General features: G+C 40.5%; 1 protein-coding gene across 1 annotated transcript in view; it reads right to left on the bottom strand.

Moving 5' to 3' along the window:
* The window catches only part of PTPRG (protein tyrosine phosphatase receptor type G), a 389,416-nt gene that overhangs the window by 103,604 nt on the left and 257,862 nt on the right, over positions 1-27,950 (bottom strand). Inside the window, exon 6 of the mRNA XM_005522022.3 lies at positions 5,908-5,974. Coding sequence (XP_005522079.2) covers positions 5,908-5,974 — 67 coding nt within the window. The remainder of the gene's footprint in view (positions 1-5,907; positions 5,975-27,950) is intronic.

Raw genomic sequence — 27,950 nt, 5'->3', positions numbered from 1 at the left:
CAGACAAAAGGTCTTAACTCTTTAAAGAAGGAAAATGTTATTCTGAACCTTTCATGCTTAAGCAGTGCTGATACAGAACAGCTGTTTGCATTCTAGACTGGGATAAGACTCTTCCAGGTTTCAGAAAACCTAACCTGAGGCAGAGGTAATGAGGCTGGACAGGCAAGGAAACTAAAAAATACAGAATAAGCACCAGCAATAGGAGGACAAAGAGACTATGACAAAGTTCAGAGGAGAGGAAGATCCCTGGAAAAAGCTGGGCCCTGGCACAGGCTAAAGTCAAGCTGAAGTGCCCAGAGGAGCATGGATTGTTCACATCTCCTCCAGCAGAGCCAGAACAAAACCACATGTTCTCAGACTTCTCTACCCCTCATTTCTCAGCAAACATCCCCAAAACCCACCAGCACAGCACCCAACTCCTCCTCCCTGCAGATCTGTTCACATTCAGCAACCGCTTTAATTCTTCACTTTTACAAGTGTAATCTTTTTTGTTTGAATTAGCTTTTCTGTGCAATCTATTAATTCCCTGTCAGCTTGCTGGTCTTTACTCAGCTGTGACCAGCACTGCTTTCTGCAGAGCAGACAGGTGAAGAACCAGAGATTTCTAACACTTCCACCATTTATTCCTTTAAATGATACAGACCCCTGCAGCTATGCACAGAGCTGCCCTAAATAAAGGTGTGAACTTATCACCTCTACTCTCATCTTCATTTCCCACTTCCCTCCTCCTCTCCTTTGCTCCACAGCAATCATGTCCTGGCCTCTTTCACAGGGCTACTCTGACTGTGAACACAAGAACAGATCAGAAAACAAAAAGAATATATCCAGCTCATCCCCGAGGAAAAAGAAATGCTCCTCCACGTTTCCTTCTCAGCTTAACGTATGGTGCTGCTCTCCCTTTGATGGCCCTTCCTTGTTCCAAATCGAGCTGCTGCTTTCTTCAAAGTTTTACTTTCAAAGATGAGGTCCCACGGTATCACATCTCACCTTCACCCCTCTCCCCCACCCTTCTTCTCTACAACCCCATGATATTTGGTGTAGAAGGCAAACAGCTTGTCAGGTGGTGTTATGGTTGAAGTTCAAAACAAAAGAAAAAATGTGTTATGGTGCTAATGGTGTTTTCTTGTTATTATGCCTTCTGGTGTGATAGATCCACAGGGTAACTAACACCATCTAGATTGCTTCTTTTTTAGTGCTGAATTATTTTAACAGGTTATTCACTGATTTTTCACCTAGGACAACTGGAGAGATGTGCAACATATTTATTCTCTATCCCTTTTCATTATTAAAACAGTTGTTTCCACTGTATTTTGGTAAGTTCTTCCCAGCAAGACCAGAAATTTTAGTAATCACTTGCCTGACCACTTCTGGCCCATCTCAAGGGAGATCCAAGACTATGCTCTGCTCCATGCTGGGTTCCAGTTACAGCTTTTAAAGACTTTTTTTCCAACCTCCCTTTTAAATAAAAGTTCCTCTCCTCCCTTCACCCCACCTCATGTTCACAAACAAGCAACAGATGCCATTGATTCACTTTGTACCTAAGCTTTTGATCTGGTAGCACTTTGATTTTCAGAGCTCACTTTTGACAAGGAAGGGAATAAGAGCCCCATTTTTGTGACATTGAGCCTTTTCTGCTGTGGTAATTTATTTGTGCTCTAATAATAATTTTCTGCTGATCAGTGTATATTCTTGACGACAGTCACAGAGAACAGGACAGAGTGATGAAAACATGGTTTCCATCACCCTGAAATCTTTTCCAGGGGCCTGGGGTAGTGTGGGCTGCTGTCCCTTCTGGGAACACTTTATCTGTACAGTAAAATAGGACTGTGGTCCTGTGAAGAGCACCCATGCCAGGCTGGGAAAAGGTGAATATCACACAGCCTCCAGCACTGGGTGCCACCCCAGGACTGACATCAGGGAAGAAGACTCATTTTAATGCCTTTCAGGCAGCTGGTAAAAACAAGAAAAAGGCTTCTCTAAGAGGCTTACGTATAAAACAGTACCAAAAAGGGCAAACTGAAGACAGCAAAGGTGGGAAAGTACTGTTTGTGTGCAATAGCTCCATCCTGCCAGGTGCTCCTCTGAGACCTTGCTGGAACGTGTAGCAGGCAAAAGCCTTCATAGCCATTTTATGCATTTAATGCAAATCAACTGTGTAACACACAACCTGGTATTTCACAGTCCCCTATTTCCACAAGGGCACAATCATTCTCTCTGAGGCCTCACCAGCCTCCTCAGCCCTTGCACAAGAGCAGCTCCTTCCTGCCCTGTGATCCTCAGCATCACCAAGAAGGATGAGGAGCAGAGGGGCTCAGGCACGGCACCCAGCTGAGCACACTGGCAGCAAAACAGGCAGAAGAGTCAGATGTGCAGCACCAAGACTGCCCCATGTGTGGTGCAATCACAGCCAGGCACCAGTGACTTTTTTGCCTATGATCCAACTTCAGTGAGCAACATGCATCATCTGTCCTGCCAGCACCAGCATTGCTGAAAACCCTTCCCACCAGTTTTCCTGATGAGAAGAGCATTTGTAGAGGAGCTAAAAAAGACCCCCAGCAATCAGAGCTGAAAGACGCTGGCAAATCAGCATCAGAAAATCCAAATCCCACCTGCTTGTACCCCATCCCTTCTCCAGGGAGGGCTGCCCACTCCCAGCTGTCAGTCCTGGCTGGGCTCTGTGGCAGACACGCTCTCCACGTGCCCTGTGGCAGGGAAAGAAGGAGTGAGAAGAGCGGGCACCTGGCTAGCGGGAGGTGTGTGAAATCCCTGGCAGAGCACAAAACCAAAAGCAATTTTAAAATCAGTGACGAGCATTTGACAGCTCCTGCAAGAGCCTCCTCGGCGTTCCTGTGCTGCTCTTCGAGGGCAGATGCAGGAGCTGGGGAGAGGTGTGGGAACATCCTGTTCAGCAGGAAGAACACGGGGCAAACCCCAAAGCATTATCGTAGATCTAGACATCATTTGGCAGTTTGGTACACCATGGTTTCCAGCTAAGAAACTTTATATGGATGCTCACATAAAATTAAGTTTAATGTGGCCATTAAGATTCTACAAAATTATGCCTGGAGATGAGGAAACAAAATCAACTAAGTAGCAACTAAGCCTGTATTGATTTTTATGTGTATGTTTCCCTATCATTGTTACTAAGCTGGTGACACTGTGAAGGGCACAATTATTTATGTTCCATCAAATTAGTTAGTAATTCAAATCCCTGATGAAATATCAAGCAAAAATTGCTTTCACTTCTACAGAAAGTACATCTGACTTTGGAAATGTTTGCATACCCCTGGAAGGGCAATGGAGGAATACAAGAACTTCACAGAAAAAAAGAAAAAGGATACAAAAAATTTAAAAAAACCCCATCTCGTCATTCATGAGTACCATTGCTCTATCCACCTGAATCTGTCACCACTATGGGGACAGGCCAGTGTGGGGGCCCTGTACAGTGTGCTGCATACAGGACCAGGCCTTCTAATAAATGACAAAAAGAGGATGATGAGGGTTTGTGTGGGTGTGCCATTCCCATGCTGAAAACTGAATGAGTGAGAGGAAGGAGTGACTGATCAGCAGAACCCAGGAAACATGCTCTGCCAGATGGAGGGAGAGGGACAAGAAAACCTCAATGTCTGTATGTATTCTTAATTTTTACAGTATATGCATGTGTGTCTCTGTATTGTGACAGCCACCTAAAACCAACGTGGTAATGGAAATGTTAAAAAATGCAAAGAAACTTAAGGTTTTAATTTTGCCTTCTTTTGTTGGATTCCTGCTTGATCCAACCACTCCATTCAAAAGCCACAAGAGTTTTCCACTGTATTTCAGCCAAAAAAGTCCATGTTGCCTTAGGGTCCCAGTTGAATGCAGACAAATGGAAGACAGGAAGAAGCTTTTCAGATAAATTCATAAAACTGTGCTCATGTAAGATGTAAACAAATCACATCAAGAAAAAAAAATGTGAGAATCTGGAAGAAAACCCTCACATCTTTACTATTATTTTCTATAATTACATTAAAAGAGAGATATGATATGAGAACTCTTTACTGAAGCGTTCTATCAATATTTAAGTTAAAGAGAATGATCTCTTTCAACAACTGCCTTGCAGGAGGAAATTCCTTTACTCTGACCACCAAAAGAGCCTTAGAAAAGGCCTTTAATCAGGGCCTTTGAAACAGGAAGGAAAGCATGATTTTCCTCTTTTTCTTCCTTAATGTTTTGAAAAGGAAACAAGCTATTGAAATATATCAAGTGATTTCCTTTACTTGAAACACTAGCAGACTTCAGTGCATTGTGTGCAAAACAAAAATAAATGCCTTTTATCCACCCTGATTCTGCTGTGGGTAAGACAGCACGGAGATGGACTTGATCATTATGGGGTCAGGGAATCACAGCCTCAGGACAGAGTCACATCCTACCCAAACAATTAATTTTGGGAAAGGAATAATCCTCTTAGGAGATGTGTGGTATTCCATGAGTGGCTGTTTTGTCTGTGAGAAGCAAGACAGGGAGCAGAAAAACCTGATGAGGTGGCTAAAACACTGTGTGCTTGCAGGGGGTTGGGAGTCTTGGAATTGAAAGCAGGTAAAGAACAAAACTAAAGAGATCCCAGACCAGTTAAATGGCAGCTTGGCTGCAGCGTCCAATTATACAGACATTGGAAACAACCTTGCAGCCTAACGCATCCCAGTTTTGCTTTTGCTGGCCTGTTTTGTTATCCAGCAGCAGCGAGGTAATAACTTCTATTTTTGTGGAAAACCACACCAGTTTTTCAGCTCAGAGTGTTGTTTTTATTTCACGGCAGAACACTGCCATGAAATCTAGAAATCTAGATTTGCAATCTAGAAGCAGCAAAACCTACGGAAAATTCTCTAAATGAAGGACTTTATGGCATGTTATCATTTAACTAGTTTTTCACTGTGTTTGGATTTATTGGCTTTCCCAGTTGCAAAGTTAAATGATTCTGAAAGGAGAACAATTAATCCAAAATCCTATTTGTTTTAATCTAACACTGTCAACTAGTTTTAGGTTTGCAGTCAACAGAAAAAAAGTGTCTGTTAAGCTCTACAGCACTAGCTAATGTCTAAAGACAATCCTCAGAAAAGGTGCAAAGATGTTTTATCACAGCACTATAGATGTAACAGAGATTTATTATTTTACTGAGCACCATTCCAGCAGATGCTTTTTGAATTACAATGAGATTATTAAAACTTTACAAATCATTATTTTAAAACCTGACAAGAGTACTTTGGGAACCGGAGCATCTTGATGTCATTGCTGATGATGCATTACCTGTGGTAAGGCTTCAGGAAAATTCCCAGGTAAAAAATTGGTTATAAAAGTATAAAATATATTAATATTTATTTTAGTACCTGCTATAAGTTCAAGGATAATAGGTATATGCATCAGAACAGCTGAATGATCGTATTTATGCCAGCATTAGAAAGATGTTCATCTGCTGAAAAGTTTAATTAATTTTCATAGATAGTTAATTTTCTGTTTCATTATCAGTTCCCTAAATTTGAAAGACAAATAATTTATTAACAAATAGAAACTTCAGAAGAGGTGTATTTTTAGAGCAAACAGAAGATAAATAACAGAGTGAAGTATCCAGGCTGCCTTCGAAGTTCTAATATGAATGATAGATTGCAGCAGGTTGTGATTGATAACTTATGCATTCTGGAGCACTGACTGAAAAGAAACAAATTGTTTACTGTTCACCCCAAACCATTCTCAGGTAACAAATGACTCTGATCTTTACCAATCAAATAATGGCTGTGATGCCCTTAAACAGCAGTGAATGAGGAATGTGTGGGCTCACTGTGTCCTTCCAGGGGTGACCTGATTCCTCAAGGACAATATTTCTGCCCCTCTCCCCTTCCCAACAAGTAGAAAGTTTAAGCAGCTACTTACCATGATGTACAACGCCCTTCAACCCATGGATAATGGGATCCAGTGCTGAATTGTCCCTCTGACTGACCTACATGCAAAGGATACAGGATTGGTTACATCTACTCTGGCATTAGGCAGAACAGTTTCAGTTTAATCTAATGAGAAAAAAAAACAAAAGATGTTACCTAACAAGCTGCTTAGTTCTCATATTTACAATGGATCTTCACCAAATGCCAAAGGTACATGGTGCACCAAATTAAAATGAGGAAGGTTAGATTAAAATAAACGTCCTCTGCATTCTTTGAAACGTTAACCACATTATCAGCCCTGCAAAGCCTAAAAACACAGAGCTGATTTTTCTCCATCTACTCCTGTTTTCATAGAGGAGAACTGCTGTGATAAACAGAAGTCATCTCAGACCAGTTAATTCCTTACCAACACAACCATAAATCTGGTGCTGCCACTGCAGTCAGTGAAGCTGGACCCCTTTCAACCCTAATGGAGTTGGGCCTTGGCATCTCATTGCTATTCATATTTTTAAATTTATTTAATTTAATGTCACTTGGACAAATGAAAGGCTAAAAAGCTCCGTGAGAGGATCTAGGAAAAAAACATCAATTTTTGACAGTGTAATTGCCTGCACTGCCAGACCAAAACCTGCAACATTCCTTCTATCACTCAGAAATTGCCCACGTCCTCCTCAACAGTGAGATCCAGCACCAGAGAGAGGAGGGAAAGGCAGCAGGAAGGATTACCCCTGTTGAGCTCCACAACTTCCAAATTAAACCCATCACTTCAGTCACTTACTTGCACACAGCCAAGGAACTTACAACCAATAATGCCATTTTTTAAAAAATCTTTTGCCTCTTCAGAGGTATTGTAGGAATAACTCACAATTTCTGTGAACATTATTTAAGATACTTGCTGATTTACTTTTGGGAGATAAATACTGCCATGTATCTTATTCATGGGGTACACTCTTCCTTTTTTTCCCACCGGTCAGCTTCAGATTCTGAGCAGTGTTGGTAATTTCTGGATGGAGAGCTCCTAATGGGCAACACATCTGATGCAAAAGAGCTGCTCTGTATTTTATTGCCTGCTGATGACCTCAATGTCATGAGGAAAAACGGAGTTTAATCACATTATGGCTGTGTATTAATGTATTTGGAAAGGAGTGGAGACAAAAGAAGAAAACCCCGAGAAAGGACCTTGTGCCCAGCCGGGAACACACTGATCTATGAAGGGCAGAACCAGCTTGGAGCTGTTCCTAGGAGGAGGACATCATTGACCACAGCACATCTAAAAAACGTGTTGTAAAAATATCACCAATTTTAATAGCCTGACAAGAGAACTGGAATTCACAGCCCAAGTTTCACAAGCACAAGCGCCTCTCATCTTGTCCTTCCTCCCCATAACTAATTAGAAATCTTAGAAACCTCATTATCTTCTCAGCCAACTTCATTGAGATAAAACACAACAAACCACTTTTCTGTTTTCCATTTATTTGCCCTATGAACTACTCTGCTGTGTTCAGCACACATTCTCATGCACTTCTCTAGAGACAAAATGGTTTGGTGCTGTAAATGGAAATTGAAAATCCTCTCCTCATCACAGTACTCCAGAACTTGCAATGATCATCTAGGGCAAGAAATGCAATAAAATTATCAAAGCAGCAAAAGCAGCTTTGAAATATATACAGCTCAGATGTTACTGGACATAACACCATTACCCTGAAGGCTGCAAGCTCTTTGAAGCGTGAACTTTTATATGCCCAAAGGGGTGCTCTGTACACTTTAGATCCTGTATAAATAATAATCACAGGACAGTGGGCCCAATTACCCACTTCGTAGTTTCTGTCTGACATCTGACAAATCAAAAAGAAACACTAAAAATACAGAGCCTGTTTTGAGACACATTCCTGCATCTTTTCCATTTATCCAAGTTTCTCCAACCATGGGCACCACTGAAAAAAAACTAGCATTAAAATACTACCAGCATTTAAGTACATAAGAACATAAGAAAATCTTGCTCTGGACTTAAACAATGTTTTATTTATTGCTGCCTAACCATAAGTGGTAAAGAGTTTTATTTTGTTTACTTTGGTTTTATTTCTGGTGACAGCTGCAATCAGTTTGAAGAAAGCAAATAGACAGAAAGGATCATGAAGGTTAGAACTCTTCCTTTTGGGATTTTGTGTCAAAGTAGATCAATCCTTAACCTGAGCCCTGGCAGCGCCCCTTTAATCTGAGGTGGTGTGGCTGTATAGATCCAGCCATGCAGCCTCTTTGATAGCACATTCTGCAAATGTGCTGTGTTCAACAGCACAAAGCCAACAAGCACAGGATTTCTATGGAGGCTGGAAGGCAAATGCTCCATGCATCTGTAATCTTGTTTTCTCCAGGGGCACGGGGAGCAGGAGCTCATGTTTCTTTAAAAATCAGTTTCAAACAAGTACCACTTGCAGAGATGTCAGTTCAGACCTGCATGGGATATAGCTTTCTTTTCCTTCCAGATGCTTTCCTTCTTACCTTACATTCCCACATTGTTCTTTCACACTTCAGTACAACTGTTTCAGGAGCTTGGCAAGATCATTAGAAAAGTGACCAAAAGTTTTCTCATTTTGTGTAAGGGTTCAGACTTCAGAACAAAAGTTTCCTTACATCTTTTTCTTCTTCAAATACTTAAACAGCCCAAAAAACCCACCTTGAATTTCATCTCTTTCTCTCTCTCTCTCCCTTTTTTTTTCTTTCACTTCTTTGTATCCTTTTTCTGCCTGTGTTCACAGATGAAATCGGATTTCTGAAATCCAAAATGTCAAGTTCTATCCCCATTGCTGCACATCTCTGGTTCAACTGGCCTGCAGCTACCATGCTGGTTGAGATCAGAGATTCACCCATACAAGAATCCTGTCTCTGATAACAGCTGATACTTTAAAGAAAGGAAAGGGGGGAAGGCAGAAGAAAAAAGGAAAATAAATCTCCAGAATAAGAAGTGTCCTTCTGACCTGCCTTATGATTCCATGTCACGAAGCTTGAGCTTATATCCTCCTACAAACTGTTTTTAACTTTCTTTGTTCTATATGTTCCAGACATGTATTTTTTTATTATCTTATGAACATATCCTGAAGGCAAACAGCAATTAATTACTCAGATTGACATTACATTCCACATTTCTGCTGATACCTTGGAGAATTAGAGAAAGATCACACATCTGTAACTGGGTCTGGGCACTTTGGCTTCACCCAGCACACGCCTGCCTAGGCTGGGAAAAGCTTTTTTTTCCTGTGAGTGAAGAGACATGAGTTTCTCCCCTACTCCTTCAAGACCTTACTAGAAGAAACATCAAGAATGACAAATTTCTTAAGCCACAGGAATTCCAGGCACAAACACAAGCCTACAATGCTGCAGAGTGAGTATTAACAGACAGATGGAAAAGCATCCTGAAATTGCCCTAAAATACCCACAGTACCACTACTACAAATGTTGCTTTCTGTACAAGATGTTTTTTGCTCAAAACTGACTAACACTCTATAGGTCTGCAGTAAACAGATTAAATAATGCTTGCGTGCATCATTTATAATTGAAAAATGCCTGTAATCCTCTTCAGCAGAAATAAATAGGTAACTATCATGCTAAGCACAATAGAAAAACAAACACAGAGATATCATTAAGCAGTTTCCTGTGCTAACAGAGCTCTCAGCATAGGGTAAATATGGGATGAATGACATGAAGAAGCAAAATCTCTTGTTTATTGTACCCTTTGGGTGACTTCAATACCTGGTGCACATGCCATTCTGAATAGAAAGAATGACTTGATGTTAATGCAATGAACAAGAAAAATATTTGCAATATGGGAAAAGGCAAGGCACAAGTGACCCCATTTTGCAGTCATAAACTAGATATGTTCTTCACATGAATTCATGGTGGAAATTGTACTTTAGACAGGTTAGATTTACTTACAATTCCTGCATCTGATGTAGGGACTGAGAAATTATTCCTTCTTCAGTGGACAAGGCTGATCAGCCTTGGATTCCATTGACAGCAGTGCTAATGCCTCTCAGCAGCACAACGTGTTGTCCCTGCGCTTGAGAGTGCTGCTTCTACAGCTGTACCCTTGGAGACAGGCCAGGGAGCTCAGCCCCTTCTCAGGACAGCATTTATACTCCAAAGAGGGCAGTTTCAGTGACTGAGCAGAGAAGGAATGTGACCAGAGGACAGACCAGAGCACCTAAGGCAGGCTGACCATGCCAGTCCAGCCACCAAGACACAGTATGTGAAAATAGACTTTACTGGGCATGGTACTACCCCTGTGCTGCAGCTCTACTCAGCTCAGCCTGTCCTCAAGAGTTAAAACACATCAACCTGTTCTCATGCTCTATCACTCATTGTAGAGCAGCCAAAGCTCTCTGTTTAGCTGATCATTTTATAGGACAAACTCAGACCCTCCTGAAGATCCTGATTTATCAAAACTCACCAGACTCATAAAGTGTTAAAATTTATACCACATTCTGTACAATTAAAGCCATATGCTGAAGTCATGTAAGTAATCCATGATCTGTCTTTCTGCTGGAAACAGTTCTACAAAGCTGAAAAAAAGATCTCAGGCAAAAATACTGATCTTACCATGCTTGTTTTAGAAACAGTGACATATAAAAATAGGGAAACCCCCAAATACATACTGAAGCAGTGAGAGAGGCCACACAGCAACATCAGACCTTAGCTCTAAGACCCCTGTCTAAAGGACCACACACTCCCTACTGCCCAAAGCTTCAGGCAGCCTCCCTGAAATCCAGATTATCCTCCCACCAACCAAGGAGATCTGGAGGGAGCACCACAAAACTCTCTAATGATCACTGGTACCAGGTGAATATTAATCATTTGAACAGATCAAGAGTAAGGAATACACTTTCCTTTTAAAAATATTTTTAAATAGATGTCGTATGGAAAAGGGTGTGGGGAAAAAAGAACTGAAGAAAGCCCACCTATTTGGGTTGATACAAAATAAAAATTTCTCTTTCATTTCCACCTTAAAAAATATCTGGCATTTAGACATTAAACTGTCATAAATTTGCAGCAACTGCTTTCAAGCTCATTAAATGGGCTCACAGACAGTATTGCAAAGCATCTCAAAGTGAAGGAGAATGCCACAGTCGGCTATATTGAAAGGTGAAATGACATGCATTTTGTGCAAGGCAGAGGAAAATGAATGGCAACAATTTTGTGATACAGTACCTGAGCCTTTCCCCTCTGAATAGTGATATAATTTACTTTTCTCTCCCACTGCAACATTTGGCCCTTGACTTGGAAACTAAATCTTCAATCTATCAAGGCTTACCCATCTGCTAAGTAAAATGGCCAAGAAAATCTGCATGCCTTGAATCCGATATAGCCAGCTGCTCCCAGAGTGCTGAGCATTAACATCCAGAGACCATCTTCTCATGCTGCAAAGGACGGTGTCTGCCAAGGATGAATGACTACATACTTAACCGTGGCAGCTGAAGCCAGTGACAATGGCTGACACAGAAAGATGCCAATGTGTCAAACTCTACTTTCAATTACAACAGTGAAAGTCAGGGGTAATATTCCCCCAACTGTGTGCCTTCAGCTCCCATACAGCCTGCAGTAAAGATACACAACTCACCAGCCAAAAACCTAAGCTCCAAGCACTCTGTGCAAACAACTAAGAAGAAAAAGAAAACTATTATGAATTAACTAGGTTGCAGAGATTAAATTGTCCTGTAGGGTTTCAGGACAATCAACATGGTTAAACAATTTATTCTTCTATCGGCTCTGTGATGTTGGACAGATGCCAGTCCCCAGTCTCTGTGGGAAAGGACCTGATTTTGATTGGTTTAAAACAGAAATGAGAAGAATCCCATTAATGTGAACACTGCACCACACAATATGTATTTTAACATCACAGCAACAGGATTTTTAAAAAATCCAAGAAAATCACCATCAAAAGAAACATTCTTTTCTCTCTAAAGGGAAAGCACTAGGGATATTGCTTTTGAAACTCTTTAAATCCATGTCTTTGGGGCAAAATAATTTCAGGGCTAGCTATCAGCTTGGGCAGGCCCTACTCCTAATCCATCTGAACAACGATGCTTTAACCTGTATCAGTCTGCAGCACGTGGAAAGGATTCTGACTTTGTGGTCCACACCCTTCTGCTCTGCACTAAAATCAATTGTCCCACCTCTTGCTTCTCTCCCTTTTGAAGTCTACATTGTAAAATCTGATTGTGGATAAATATCTAGTTTCTTAAACATTACTGAATAAAAGGAAGTGAAAGATTTCAGCCGGATCTGGAATGTGGATGAACAGATATGAAAAGTTTACATGTGCCTTGCTTTGAAATGAAGTAGGAAATATTTATCTGGAGCTTTCCAGGAGAACTGACGGGTGAGAAGGGATACTGGTTGACACAATAGCACACTGAGCTATCCGTGAAGCCAAGAAAATGCCTACAGAACTCCAGACATAATGATAAGCTAGATTTGGTGCTCTAAGTTTTTCACCTTCACAAGCACTAAATGATCCAAGAATGATATATTCCTGCTCCTCCACAGATGATATTTTCTTCCATCTCCCCCATATAAGCTATAATTGCACATCTCCCATATGAGCTGATGCAAAAGGACAAATCTGGCCAAAAGCCTGCAGCCTGACGGAGGTGAGCAGGGAGGCAGAAGGCATTTGCTGTGTAATGAATGGACTGCCCAAAGTAAGTGTCCTGCAGAATATATTTGTACGGAAAAACAAGAAATGGAAACAGCCTCCTTAAAACCTCAATTTTCTACTCATGTGTAAAGTCAGAGAGAATAACAGGTACCCAGGCAAGATGTGACACTGAACCTTACGGTGGTACATGCATTATTTCACACAGATACTACCATAATCTTTGATTTCTTTTTTAAAAAATGCGCATTAGAGCTGATTTTGTCTTTGCCTACGGCAACCGGTTTCAGGTTTAGGGATTTGAAGGCAAACTCTTGTGTTAAATTTGGGTTTTGGCCTTCAGGTATTAATAATCCTCCTATGAATGAAAATATACAGAAGTCATAGAGATGCATCTGCTGGAGGAGGGGGTGTTCCTAAATGTCTCATTTACTATGTTGTTTGAAGAAAAGAGAAAAAAAAAGTTAGTGAGTCTTCCAATGATTATTTTAAATAGAGTAATGGATGTGCATTGATCCTTCTAGCTAATTCCACTTTGAATAATACATCATTCTGACTGAAAGCTTGCTAGTGATGTATTACCTTCATATTTCACTACAGCTTTGGAGGATATCTACTAGCAGGGTATATTAACTAGCAGTGCCAAAAAGGAAGCTACACTTTTTCCTTTACTTTTTGAAGTCCACAATGGTTTTAAAAGCTACTGAACTGGCTTTGGGGTCAGGTGTTCTGGCTGTCCCTCATCTTTGGTTGAGTGCAATGAAGCTGTCTGCAATCACTGCTCCTCACAGCCTTTAACTCAACCCCTGCATCACTTTGTACCTGCTGGCCCTGCACCTGGGTTAGTTGCAGACATCCTGGGACTAGGATGGAACAAAGTAGGTTATAGATCAGCAACTTCCCCTTTCACTAGGTCCAGCAGGGATGCTTGACAACCCAAGGAGCATAAATAGTCATTTTTACACCACAGGTTGGCTGAAATACCAGTGTCATAAAAAGAGCAAAGCACTGGCTACCACAGAACACCAAGCAGAATCTGTGTGTTGGTGCAACATCCTGACACAAGAGACTGTCTCAAAAAAAAAAAAAAAAAAAAAAAAGCAAGAACATGAAACTCCAAGGCAGAGTTAAGTCTGCTTAATAACTCAGCTCCGAGTGCTCTGTGTTTGTGCACACTGAGTTCCTTTGTTAGCAGAGAGGAACACTGATCGTGCATTGTAACCTGCTGGCAGCGGCTGATGGGAGCACCAGGCTGAGGAAGACTCTGCAGCTCCCCCTCCACAGCATTTCCTCCATTCACTAGCACAAGATTTGCAACCAGCAGCATGGTAAAAACAACAATGTATTTTCCTTTCCTTTTGTAAGGAACTCTTTTGCCCAAACTTTGACTTACTCTATTGCTAAACTAATTAATTTCCCCAAAGCGTTGTTGCACAAATGCAGCTAATTTACTGCAAGTGAATAGCACATTCAATTAACAAATTACTGAAATATCTTAATACACATATATCTAAGGAAAAACAAAAGGTATGTTCAGCCCAAAAGTACAATCTGATTAAAGCAATAGAATATCTCAGATACAAAGTTCTGTAAAAGGCAAAAATGTAATTGCAACACAGAGGAGAGGCAGCTTCAGTGGCAGCTTCTCAAAGCTGGGAAAGCTTGATTGATAGACTTTACCATCTGCAGCTGCGCAAAAAAGGGCTACAGGAGCTGCAAGTTTATTTAAAGCAATTTCAGTGCACTGAGCCTACTTGTTCTCCTTTGAGAAAATAATATGATTTCTTCATAGAGCATGTAGTCTATTTATTTAAGCAGCAGTGTGCAAGATCTCTCAATCCTACAAGCAGTTCAGCTGGAAAAATGACACACCAGGGGGTAACATTTTATCAGGATGGAGGCTATTTTATAAAAACTGCCATCAGGTATAAACTGTTCTCATCCTCTGAGTTAAAAAAAAAAAAAAAAAAAAAAAAAAAGGGTTGGGTCTCTTAGAGTTTTTGCAATTTGCTCAATTTACAGTTTTTAGGTAAAAATAACCATTTTGACCTAAGCAGGGAGGAAAATGAAACAGTGTAATGAAAAAATATAGCAAGCACTACAGCCAGATGATCTTACAACACCCACTCCTTGATGTATAGCTTCACACATTTGGAGAGGCTAAACTCAAAACTGTGAAACCACAAATGGAAGTTAGCTCTCATTTTCTTCTGCTCCTGGCTTGAATTTGGTACAAAACTGTGCAAGTAAGAAAAAGATATCTCCAGTTTTTTTGGTTTTTTTTTTTTTGGTATGAAAATAAAGCAATGAAGTCTGATGGCTAAACAGGAAAATTTCTTGGGCAAAATGCAAAGGCTGTAAAGGAACAGCTCAGATGGACATCTGGAACTCCAGCATTTTGCAGGAGTTTAATTTAATTGCTCCAGCTGAGCTTGCCTAGGATGCAGCAGAGATTTCCAGCCTTTTCCTCTTTTCTAGCCAGCACAAGGGATTCTGGGGAGAGAGGTCACATCAATCTCTCCCTTAAAATAAAGAAAAGGAATCACCTTAGCTTCCCAACATATTTCATTCATTCTACAAGAAAAGTCCTGTCTCTTCCTCTCCCAGCACAGCCCTGGGCTCCCTCCAGCCATGCAGTACAGATGACTCAAGCCAGCATCTATGAGTCACAAACATAGAGGATGCAGAAATGTCAATTAAGTTACAGTCACTTCCCTAATGACAACCACACCTCAGTTCACAATTAAATTAGAAATCCAGTGAAAACAAATTACTGTAGGGCATGGTGTTTTTTTGTTTTTCTTAAATGTTATGCTTTGAAAAATCAAATTCCAACAGTTTTCTTGCCACTCCTTTCACCTAATTTCTAAGGAGGATGATGTAAACTGGCCTCCCAAAACTGCAGCAGGAATTTTTGCTACACCAAATTTCCCATTTCTAATGCAGCACCCATGGGCTGGGAGGGCTCTCAGGCTTCCAAGCATCTTTGTAGTACAAGGACCCAGTGTTAAACCAGTGCTTTTCATTAATACTTTCCAGCAGAAAAGGACAACTACAATACAGTCTTGTATTTGTAATTTTCTTTCAGGCAAGTTCTTCCATCTTTTCTTTTTGTAAATTTTCAGCGTCATACAGTTCTTGCAGGTATGGGCAGCTTTTCAAAATGCTATGAACTTGCACAGTTTGGTGCTCATAGTACCTAAGGCAGAAGGCACCTACTAATCTTCAGTTTCCTCACTTCTGACTCCACTTTCACGTCTGACTTTCCTCCCTCTTCCATCACACATCTCCTTGCTGTCTCTTTCCACCCAGTGAGCTGTTTCTGTCTCCTCAAATGTTACAGCATCCTCACTTGTTCCACAAGTTCCACATACTCCTTGAGCATCCTTCCACAACTCTCCCACCTTTTCCTCCACCTCCTGCCTCTCCAAGGAAGTTCCTCTGCTCTTCCACCCCCCGAGATGTTCTTCACAGAGACAGAAGAAAGAAGTAGCTTTGGCTGCTGAGGATGGTGAGAGGGTTTGTCCAGGGCAAACCTGGGTGCCAGCAGACAGGGTGCCAGGGGTACCAGCTGCAGGACTGCCAGGGGCTCCAGAGCCAGGGGGAATGAAGAGTGGGTGCACCAAGCGCCAGTCACAGGGCTGTCCCTGGGCAGTCACAGCAGTAGAGCTCCAAGGAGCAGGTGACAGAAATGAGGCAGTCTATCTCAATCTTCTCCAAGCCACTGAATTAAGAGTGGCAGGATGTGGCCTGCATTTTTTTTTTCCTCAGCTGCTTCTAAACTGCTCAAGTTCCCGCAGCAACAGAAGAACAGCTCGACCCCTGTTTCACCTGGTGTAACACTAGACAAAAACAGTAAGGATCATATGTAAAGATGTTTATTTTTCTCTTGGTTAGCATGACCCAACAACTCACTTGGTTCCTTAAAAAAACATTTCAACAAGTATCATGGCTCACGTTAAGAACAAATGGGGAAATTTTGTGCAGAAAACCAGCACTTAGAACACAAGTGCATTAAAAGCCTGGCAAACATTCAGTTTGTGGCAGCAGTTTCTTCGTCTTGAAATACAAAGAAATACAAAAACTAACATGACATGTGTGCTTGTTTCAGGATGTTCTACATTTCAGCAGTGGCAAAGTGAATGCTATTCAATCATTGTGAGTAGGTGATAGTCTTAAAGCCACAGAACTCCTCAGGATTCTCTAGCCTTCATGCCTCTGCTCCATGGGCTTCTTACAGCTTTCTTGTGCTCCTGTAGAGCACGACCCATCTATGGAGGGCATTTTCAAGCTCTGTCTCTGGTCAGGAAGCCCTCCTCCTCCACAGGGTATAACTTCAAAATTACCAGAATCTAAAAATCTCAGGGAAAGTCATGAGAGAAGAAGTAAAATACAACTGAACAAGATTTAAAACAAAACTTAAAACAGGGTTAGAACAAAAGGTGCTCTTTGAACAAGTGTAGCCTGACCCAGAAGAGTGAAGATGCTTCCTGCAGGTGAATGTACACAGGAATGTGCTCAGGAAGATTCTTCTATCTCCTCTCCTCCTCTCTGAATCTGCTCACCAGAAAACCTGGCTATTAATTTGAGGTGTTTCCTTGTGTTTCCTTATTATTTTTCCTTTTTTCTTGCACCCAGCTCTGTAACTCCTGGGTGTCCACAGCTCATGAACAGTGCTGATGATCCGATCACCAATGCTGTGCAGGCCAGCAGGACCATACAGGCTCCTGGCACATGCTTTGCCACAGCCCCAGTTTTGGTGCTGACCTCTAGGAAAGTCTCTTATGTCTCTTCTTAAAACCTGCCAGGCTGCATGGTCTCTTGATGTCACCACCCTCATACAACCACCTGCAACTGACACCACAACCTGCACCAGGTTTTTCCCTGCCAAAAGTCTGATTGTTATGGAGGGAGCTGAAGAGCCAAGGCTCTGTGAAGGCAATCCACAGAGGGTTGGCACCAAGGGACATCTTCACTGCCAAGCTGCACAGCCAATCGTGCCCAAAGTGCCTGAGACCCAACACAGTTGGAATTCCAGCCCAGCTCTAACAAGCACACGAGGAGCACCGCGCTGCTGGCTGCTGTGAAGGATTAGAGGCTTTCCAGAGAAGCACCACAGCCCAAAAGCTTCATGCTGGAGCATCCCATGTTTGCTGGAGTCTGGTCTGTACCCCCAGCACCTGCACATGCAGCTCTCTTTACACTCAGATTTTAAGCGGGGCAGAAAATATAACATGATAACAAAGACATATTAAAATCTCCTATTTTTAGGGGCAAGACACTGTATGTCTCAGTTACATGTCTCAGATGCAATGCAAGCAGTAATGAAGGAAGGAAGAGGGCACTTTCTAAAAGGCACAAACAGGCTGGACATTTAGGACACAAATGCAATATTTAAAAAAATTGCTTCTGACACAAGAACAGCTGACAAGACATAATCCCCACAGCTCAGCATGAATTTATACAGTCTTTCAACAACTCTATTAGACAGGTGTGGTATCAGCCAGCTGTACTGCACACACAGACCAAGTTTCTCTAAGCCCTGAGTGCCCATCTGGCCCTGCACACTGAGGTGGTGCCACCTGCCCAGGCATCACCCTCCTCTCCCAGCACCATCTGTCCATAGAGAGGGATCAGTATCAGCCCAAGGGGTAGTGCAGAGCTGGTCTAGGTAATGAGTGAGCTCAGACTCCAAAATGATGGATGTTTCCATCCAAAACACAGGGACCCCCAAACAGCTCTGCCCAGACAGGTTTAAAAGCCATCTTTACTTCTGGCCTTTAATTCTCTGCTGAAGTCATGAGCAGGGACAAGTCAAGCCATAAGGCGGGGTGGGCTGCATGCTATTAGGAAGGTAAGCTTATTAGCTGAAATGTAATAAATCTCTGTAGATATCTGGAATAGCAGAAGGCAACAGTTTGCTTTGCCATTTCACTAGTAATGAGTTGGCAAGAGGAGAGCATTCCAAAACGTTAACCTAAAGCTTAATTTGACTGGTATGTGCTGTGGGAGAGTACTTAATAAGACTGGTTCACCCAAGATGGGGAACTATCTGTCTGTTCATTCCTCCCATGAAATGCAGGAGGATATAAAAGAATGTGATTTTAGCAGTTTAGAATACAAAATGATGAGGGGAAAAAAATCTTTGAAAAGTGATTGATGCAGTCTAATCATGTTTCACACAAGAGCATTTCAAATTATGTTAGATATTTTTATAGGATCTAGATATGATAAAGTAGGTTTGCCAGGTAGCAAGGCAGGCAGGAGGGAATAAGGAGTAAGAAAATAATAAAATTATTTTCTTACTTTTAACACAGGCATATGGATAATGCCATACAAACCACAGATAAAATGCACCAAAAAAAAATCCTAGCTTAGCTGTTAAGGTTATGGAGCTTTGCTTTCTAATCAACACTTACCCATAAAGCTGTTTTTAAATATTGATCTGATATCATGATCCCAAGGGAAAATAAATATCAAAAGGGGTGATTTAATTCAATATTCCTGGTTCCTGCATAACCATGATCCTATTTCTTCCAAAACCCAGAAAGCAGTAACTTAAGTGAAGCTTACAGATCAGCTAATATATTTACAGCCTTAAAATAACATGAGACACACTATAAAATACACTGGGATCCAAAGTTAATCTCTTTTAGCAATATTCTTGCAGCAAGTAAAGATGAATTTTACGGTGAAAAAAATCCATTTTATCAGGAGCAAGACTGAGCTTTCTAATAACCAAGCTCCTTTCTAATGTGGTACATCATTTTACTTTACTCATAAAGAACACTTTGCCAAATCTCCAGTTAGGCTTCATTTGATACAGCAGAGATGTTGCAAAACCAATACCCTCTTTCAGAAAGTCTCTTTAGACTTGATAATGACCACATTTCAATGCATTTTTGATGCACAGAAATGGTACAGTTACAATCAGCAGCTAAATACTGTTCTGATGGTGTCAGCCAGACAGCTTTTCCTTGGCTCCTCAGAGTTGTGAAGCAGTTGCAAACACCATAAGCTCATAGGAAAAATCCTGCTCCATCAAAACTCACTATTCAGAGGTGCTGAACAGATTTAAGCAATCTTTATTTAACACATTTCACTTTTCTGCATAGAATAAGATGGTGATTGGCATTCTTGACTGTCACCTATCTCCAGCAGAGCATAAGAGCACATCCCAGCTTCTGGGCTGGTTTTGTTCTGCAAACTCTTGATACACTCAGCCCACCTGAACTTTAAACAAAAGGAGGTTTAAATTACTCAAACCAGGACCACTGAGCTCATTTGGAACTCATCACCTTAGTCAAATTAGTGTGCTTTTCAGTGAATCCCAGATGTAGAAGATACATGTGAAAGCTAGTATAAAGTTATGCTGTAAAAGGGTTCCCAGGTTTACACACCCTCAGCTCCACCCCATAAACTTGAAGATTTCTGATTTAGATTCATAGGAGGTAAAACATCAGGTACCAGGATTGCTCTGGGCAAGCTGCCATCTCAGCTGCAGAATTATTTTGGGGGTGATCTGCCATCAGCATTATCAGCTAAACCATCAGTTATACACACAAATGTCTACATCTGTACAAAGACATCAAGAAGGGACCACACTAAATTATGATTTACTTTCATTGCCTTTTTTTTTTTTTTTTTTGACCTCTGGAATGAAAATCATGGGCTACGAACACCCTCAATAATCATCTCTCCCACAGTCATCCTGCAGCACAAAAATTACAGACAGCAAAACCCAGCAACAACTCAACCCTCTGGCAGTAACCTGTAACACTGGACTTACAGTAATTTAGGACAGATGATAATTCAATTACTGAGGGACATTTTCCCACATGCTTGCTCCGCATCATGTGTAATGTTTAGGAATTGCAGAAGAAACCACACAAATCATTGGTAACAACTGGGGTGGTGCTTACACAGACACACCAACCTGACACCAATCCATGTGACCCTGAAAGCTCCCAACCATCCTCTTCTCCCCCTTGCATGCTTTCATGCCTTCCCATCACTTCTGATCTGGGAAAATACTGACATTTCAGCCAGACCCTGTGACTTAGGCCTGAACAGCGTGGGCAGCACAAAGACACAGTCAGGATGACTGTGTAACCACCTCACTGACTGTACAAAAAAAATGACACGTTCCATTTATTTGTACAAAAAGAGCCCTAAGTAATTCTTACATCTCACGGCAACCTATTAACAAAAAGAGGCTTTGTGAATGGAGTATCCGGGTAAACACTTCAAACAAATACATCAATTATGCATAGTCCGTACACTTTTTCCACCTTAGGGATCAAACTGGAACGAGACTAAAGAATTATGTTTTATTTGTATTAAAAATGTATCAGCTGCTGTCCGAGAAGGTTTTCCAGAACATTTGGTATGCTACCCAGGAAATTCTGTCTGAAGCTTGTATTGTTTATTCTTGCCAATACAAGGAGAAACGTGGCACTGTTATAGCTGAGAACTACAGTAATAATTCTTCAGGCAGAACAGCTTGTATTTAATAACTTTTTCATCTGAGCCAGAAGATCTGAAGTGAAAGGAAGCCCCAATTTTACCCATCTATTTTATATATTCAAGCTTTACAACCAATCTCTCTTTTATGGCAAGAAGTGAAACTCGGCAATCATTTATGAATAGATCCTGTGCTCACCTTTGCTTTAAATGTGCCATAACACTAACTGGTAACCAGACACATAGAAGACTTTGCAGTTTCATGGAAGATACAGAGGGCAAAAACAGGCATAACTTTTCTAAGGGTTAAACAAATCCTGTTCAAAATCCTGCAGAACTGGGTAACATGTGGACTGGAGAACTGGAGTTTCCTGGCTGAAATGTAAGATTTCTCCATCTACATCCCATGAATGTAAACCACATGTAATACATTTAATCCTCTGAGAGACCATTTGTCTAAATGGTCAAAGAGCTAGATGAATACAGAGCCTGTTTAAAAAAAATAAATTCAAAAAATCAAATTTAATTTTAAAATAAGATGGGCAGACAATCATAAAAAACTATCTTCCTGGAATCCAGGCTAGGTGTCTAAAAACTGTGAGAAAACTGGGACTTCCCAGAGGCAGCCGTTCTGCTTGGGAGAGAGGAGAGGAAAGGTGATGAATGTATATCTTTACATCTCCTGTGATTCTGTAACTAAGATTAATTTTAGCAAAACCCTCCAAAAACTTAGATAGCAAAAAATTGATTCTTTTTTTACAGCTTCTCTATCTCTCTCTGTGTTAAATAAAAGGTCAAGTCAAAATGAACCAGATTTGGAATATGTAAGGAGGACAGGGATGAAGCAATCATTGCTACCCCAAAGTTACAAACAAGCCAGATTTGATGGCTTCTCAATGCTCAGAGACACAAAAAAGGGGCTGTTGTCCCTTCCCTAAAGCAGTGATGGAGCCTGCAGGAAGGCTGGGGTCCCTCCACGCTGTCTGAGCTCTAGGTTTGCTTTGTGATGTTTGACAAAATGACCGAGTGATGCATCAACAATGCACAACAGAGAGCAAAATGCAAAAACTACTACTGTAGTTAGGGAACTAATTTGTGTTTTAGTCTAATGATTATAATCGGTAGACTTCCTGAGTTTTAATCTTCCTGAACCACAAAGGGGTGAGATTATAGGCTGACAACTGTAATTTTTATATATTACACATATAAGTGTCATTTCCAGGAGCCTGATAATAAAAACTCCAGAAGACATTTTCTGTAAATTTGAAATTTTTTATGGCATGGCTACAATATAGTTTGTTTTGTTTTGTTTTGTTTTCTTAACCAGGATATTTTTAAATCACAGAGAAGTAAATTGCTGCGTTTAAGAAGCTGACATTAGACTCTATAAATATTCCTAAACTGATTCCACTTTTGAACATCAAGGGTGAGAGAAAAGAAAGGAAAGAAAAGGATACACAAATGCATGCTGATCAAGTTCTTGAGGCAAGTAATTCAAATAAAACCACTAAAATATAAGGGGACAGTTATGAGAATTAATGCTAACAAGTTGGTACGTAATTTAATGAAGCAAGTTAATAATGGCATCCCACTTGGGATTAATCTCAATCCATTAATCAATTAAGAATCATTCAGAAAGCAAAAAAAACCCAAAACCTGCAGGTCAAAAACATTTACAATGCTGTAAATTGTAAGACAGTGATCCTAACATTCAAATGAACGTTAAACCAGGAGAGCACTGAGATCTACTCCCATGAAACACATACAACCACTCTCATTAATGGTTATGACTGATCAAGATCAAGACATTGAGGACAGACCCCATAAAATGTACAGAGCATTTTTCATATTTGCAGCATTGTAGAACTTTGGAGTCCAAGTCTTGTCAACAAGAAGAAAATTTGCAGTTCCTTCCTAATACCAATAATTGTGATTTTTTTTATTAAACAAATTAGACCGTAGGACTGTGATTTATCACAAAAAGCAGAAGTCACTTGGTAACCCATCCCCACTGCTATCCCCCACTGCTGCATCCAAACCAGAGACAGCACAAGTTGTGAGTTGTGGTCTCAGACTTCTCATTTAAGAAAGCATTGACAGTGCATTTGGGAGAAAGAAAGGGTCTAATTATAATCTTTATGTTCAATTAGATTTTTTAGATGCTTTGGAAATTCATTTCCTTAGATATGCCTGAGATTGAAAACAAAATAAAAGCCAAAGACTCCGTGTATTCTGGTATTTTTCTCTGGTACTGTAAAAAGAACTGCTTGGTACTGCTTTCAGAACAGCCTTTAAAACCCAATCTAACAAAAATGCTTAAACTGAAATGCATTTTGGAGGTCATCAGACTTTTGCCTTAGTGGAAAATAACCTGAACAAGTTCATAGAGTGAAGAGAAGAAAGGAAAGGAAGACCATTGCTTGGGCACTGAAGAAGTGCACATAAGGTAAATTACCCTTCTACACAGCACAGTCAGCCTGTGGATAGAAAAGTTTCAACACAGCAGGTTGCAGCCATCATGATCTAGAGACTGCAAATGCCTCTTGGCAGAACACAGACAAGCAGAAGTGGAACGATGTGTTTGCTTCCAAGAACGATCTGTTTCAGCCGCCCTGTCAGTCTGTGCCTCCAAATCCAGCCCCGCTTTCGCTCACACATTTGTACCTCTTTCCTCCAAGCAGGCTCGCTCAGGATGTTCAGGCTGCTGTGTGAACACCTCTGCTCTTCACACTCACAGATTTATCTGCATGAGCCCCTTCTCATGACAAGCCATGCCAAGCGTGCAGCCGTGTGAGCAGAGCCCGAACCCTCAGCACGCTGCCCGCAGACAGAACCTCCGCTCGTGTTTGTGTGGGATGTGACACGAGGGAATCCCGGGAGCTCAGGCTCTGCACAGCAACCCAGCAGCAAGGGGTGTCTCAGTGCTGCTGGCAGTGCACTCAAAGTTCAGGGAACCAAAGTGCATTTGGTACAAAAAGCCCCCCAGGTGAAAGGGTTCTTCACTGGTTCTTCAGCGCAATTCAGCTCAGAATGAGCTCATTCATTCAGAGTGAGTTTCTTGAGTCCAGCAGCACTGAGTGATGAACACGGCTGGGCTCACAAACCCTTCCTAGCTCCCTGTGCTCCTCAAATTGCTCAGTCAGGTCCCAGGGCTCACCCCTGCAGTCTGTCCTGTCCTTACCTTCTTACTGCCCTCCTTTTTGAGAGAGGGATGCAGCTCTGCCCTTCTCACAACTGCATCGCCCTCCACAACTAAAAGCCTTTTGAAGCTTCTCTACTAAACTCAAGACTTATCAGGGATTGTTTGCCTCGTGCTCTCAAGAGTCAGCCTGCTCTTTTATGTACCAAAATAAGGACGAAGAACATTACTACAAGAAACCTTAATTAAAAAAAAAAAAAAAAAAAGTGTTGTAAACAGCAGTCTTACTATTAAATATCACTTGAAACATGACTAATCTGGGCAGAGGTATGGATCAGAATATGGTCTCATTGTTAAGCACTGGAAATTTAATAAGCTCGAAAATTGGAGATATATAGATATATATATTTTACTCTCAGTTATTCCCCATCTGTTCTCCCTTTCCTTTCTTATTTTACATAAAATATTCAAAAAATATTCACATTTCCCTAAGAAACTTTCCACGTAAGTTGAAATAAAAATCAGAATTTTGGGCTTAGTTTAAAAAAAAAATATTTTTGTTTTCTTTAATGGAAAGGGTAGAATAGATTTTTATAGAAAGAGCTTCCATGAATTTTTGTCTTCTACCCAAACCCTCCCCCTATCAAAATGGTTTCAGAGGAAGTTGTTTGATCAACATGAGCACTTGTTATTAGGCACCCAAACTTGCATGTTTTGGCTAAAAAAACCACGCATGGAGGCAGGTCTGTGCCACTGACAAACTGAACTCTACTCAAATGTAACAGACCTTAAGAATTATTTTTAATTTAATTTAATTTTAAAATTTTAAAATTTTAGTAACTACTAATGTTTTCATACAACTGCAACATTTCAAAAGGCTGTGAAACTGGACTAAGTAAAGAAGAATACATTTCAAATTGTTTTGCTTATCTTCACTTCCATGGAGTGTTATTGGTATACAGCTACTGAATAAGGAGCTGTACATATCTTCATGGTATGAAGATAATAAAAATATACCTGTACTGATACTAAATAACATTGCTAATCAATAATAACAGTTTTATTATTCATGACCCACTATTAATAAAACCCCACGGGTTCTAATGTAAACATTTAAAAAATTAATACTGTAATTCAATTTTAAGTTCTTTACGTCTATCTGAAGTCAATTAAAATAAATGAAAAGTCTCTCAATGACTCTGGATGATGCTCTGCATGTTAATGATGCCATGTGTTATTTTCACTATTGCAAATCACCTCTAGGATATTGCCTAAACACTGGAGTACTGATTATGCTTCATGTAGGTGGATATAATGTTCCAAGAGAAGTGCACACCTCTCTCTCCATTCTCATTGTCAAAATCAATCTCGTTTTGCTCAGACTTTCAAAAAGCATTAGAATAAGGGCAGGGCAGAATCAGGGAATTTCCAGGAACTGAGATGGGAACATGGGACTCTGTCTCCTACTGGATGTGGTTTTCTCAACAGCCACCGTATTTAAATCACTTATTCACTGAATCTATTTAGTTATGGTGGCAAACACATGAAACAGTTAATGAAAAGGAAGAACAGGGAACAAAAAGGCTTCCAAGGGAAGTTAAAAGCTGAATTCTGTTGTTTGAGAAATATACATTTAAAAAGCATATTTTTGGCAAATATTCAATAGCTTTGATGGTGTTCCACCAATTTATTCTGTGTTCAGCTCATTTAGGCCCCTGTGAAAAGTGAGTGATTGATCATATTGATGAAGCAGACCAAGAACTACTACCAAAAAAATCTCACAAAAAGCAAGGCCACAAACATGCGTTTTTCTGAAGAACAAATATCTGGATACATGAGTAACTAGTAAATATAAAGAAATTTATATGCAAATAATACATACATAGATCTGAAAGTTAAAAGGGATACAGAGTAGCTTTTTTTCAACAAACCTAAAAAGACATGTCAGCATTGGAAGGCAACTCAGATTAAGACATGTAAACCCCTTGATTTTTATCCCATGTACTTTTAAAAATACTGCTAGTTGCACATTTGCTGCCAAGTACCTAATTACCTTTAAAAATCTAGCTCTGCACTGCTGAAGCTCTTGAGTGATCGAGGTATCAACATCACTCATCATTATGGAGCTAATTTTAATGATGAAAGCATTGCTAAAAGTTATTTTAAAATTCATTTTTACTTAATTTCTTTAGAGATGATTTGTTTGAGTACCTGAGACACAGTAACTAATCACTGATGGTTTTCTCTGCAAATATAAAATAGATTTATATGCCCTCCCGGTAGGAACAAGAATTCCATCACCTCCTCCTGAATTTCTGAGCTATCGAATATTTGATGAGTGCTTGGGGAATCAGTATTGTGCCTTTTCACAGCAGTAATCAAGGAATGAAGTATTCTCTGCCATAATGAATATACTGCAGGACTAAAAGATGAATATTTCAAATGCAAAAGCAATATGTTTGTTTTGAACACTTTCAAGTTTGGCTTTAATAAAGCAAGTAGTGAAGTATGCAATGAATTATATTGTTAGATGGTTAAAACAGAGCTGTGCAATATGTCTGAATGCATTTAATCCAAGTAACTACTCATTTTAAATGTGACTTATAAATATGTATTACATGTATGATGAACAGATGACTCAGGAACCATGAGAGACCTGGGCCTTGCCTTCCATTCCTGGTTTGCTTCAAAGCTAGCTCAGCCTGACAATTAACCAAGGCCCAGAGCCAGAACATCATTAACTACAAGCTGAATCTTACGTGGGCTGAAATTAAACACGCGCACCAACTATTCAAGTTAGGATAATTTAAATCAAGCCTGAGGTGCCTTGCTGGACTGGGACCCGCTACATGTGTTCCAGCAGCTGGTGGGTCCCAGTGTGCAGCCAGAAGCTCATTTAGGATTCCCACAAAACAGGGCCCCTCATCTGGGTCCATCAGTACCCTTCCTGCAAATCCAGAAGCCTTTCCTGCCAGCCAAGAGGGTGCTGTCAGCAGGAGGTGATGGGCTTGTCAGGCTGAACATCTCCTACCAGTTCCAGCTTCACTCTAACACCGAATCACTGCAAGGAATGGCCATAATGTGTTCCCCTGAAAAACCTGTCTGAAGGCAAGGTCTCATATGTCATGGCATTCTCTCCTTTGTCTCCAGGGGATTTTGATTTTTGCTACAATAACAAGTGAGTTCTCTCTGACAACAAAGAAAATCCAAGTAGAGATTTCAGGCCAGCGCACCTAATTTGCAAATTGGCAATACCTGCTATAGAGTCCCCGCAGTGCTATTTTGTGTGAGACCCTCTCAGTGGCTATCCACAATGAGATACAGAGATGAGCAGTTATAGCAGTTTGTATTTGCAAGAATTGTTTCTTAGTTTGGTAAATTTTTTTTTTTTGTCAGATCAACTAACCTGCAGCACACAAACAGAAATAGCATTTATCAACAGAGCTTAAAATGAAAGTAATGAGAAAAGCACAGCTTTAATTACAACGAAATTCCAAGTGCTTCAATTATCCAAGTTCAGAACCAATGTACTTTACCTGGAAATTGCCCCTGAAATAATGAATTCAATAAGGAAAATTCTTGTATAGTCCAAGTTAAATTATTTAAAAAGGAAGAAAGAGGGTACTTAATTATTTAATGTTTCACCAATAATTATATAGTTCAGTATAATGTTCACTCACCGGAGAACCTGATTTTCAAAGGAACATTTATGAACATCATTCAAACAAAAAACACCTGCCAGACTATAAACTCAGCCAGTGTTGTGCACATTCACTCCAACACA

This window comes from Pseudopodoces humilis, chromosome 13 (assembly GCF_049639895.1).
Source record: "Pseudopodoces humilis isolate 2021_Gansu_Grassland_sample_001 chromosome 13, ASM4963989v1, whole genome shotgun sequence".
Lineage (NCBI taxonomy): Eukaryota > Metazoa > Chordata > Aves > Passeriformes > Paridae > Pseudopodoces > Pseudopodoces humilis.
This window is presented reverse-complemented; position numbering and strand designations above follow the sequence as displayed.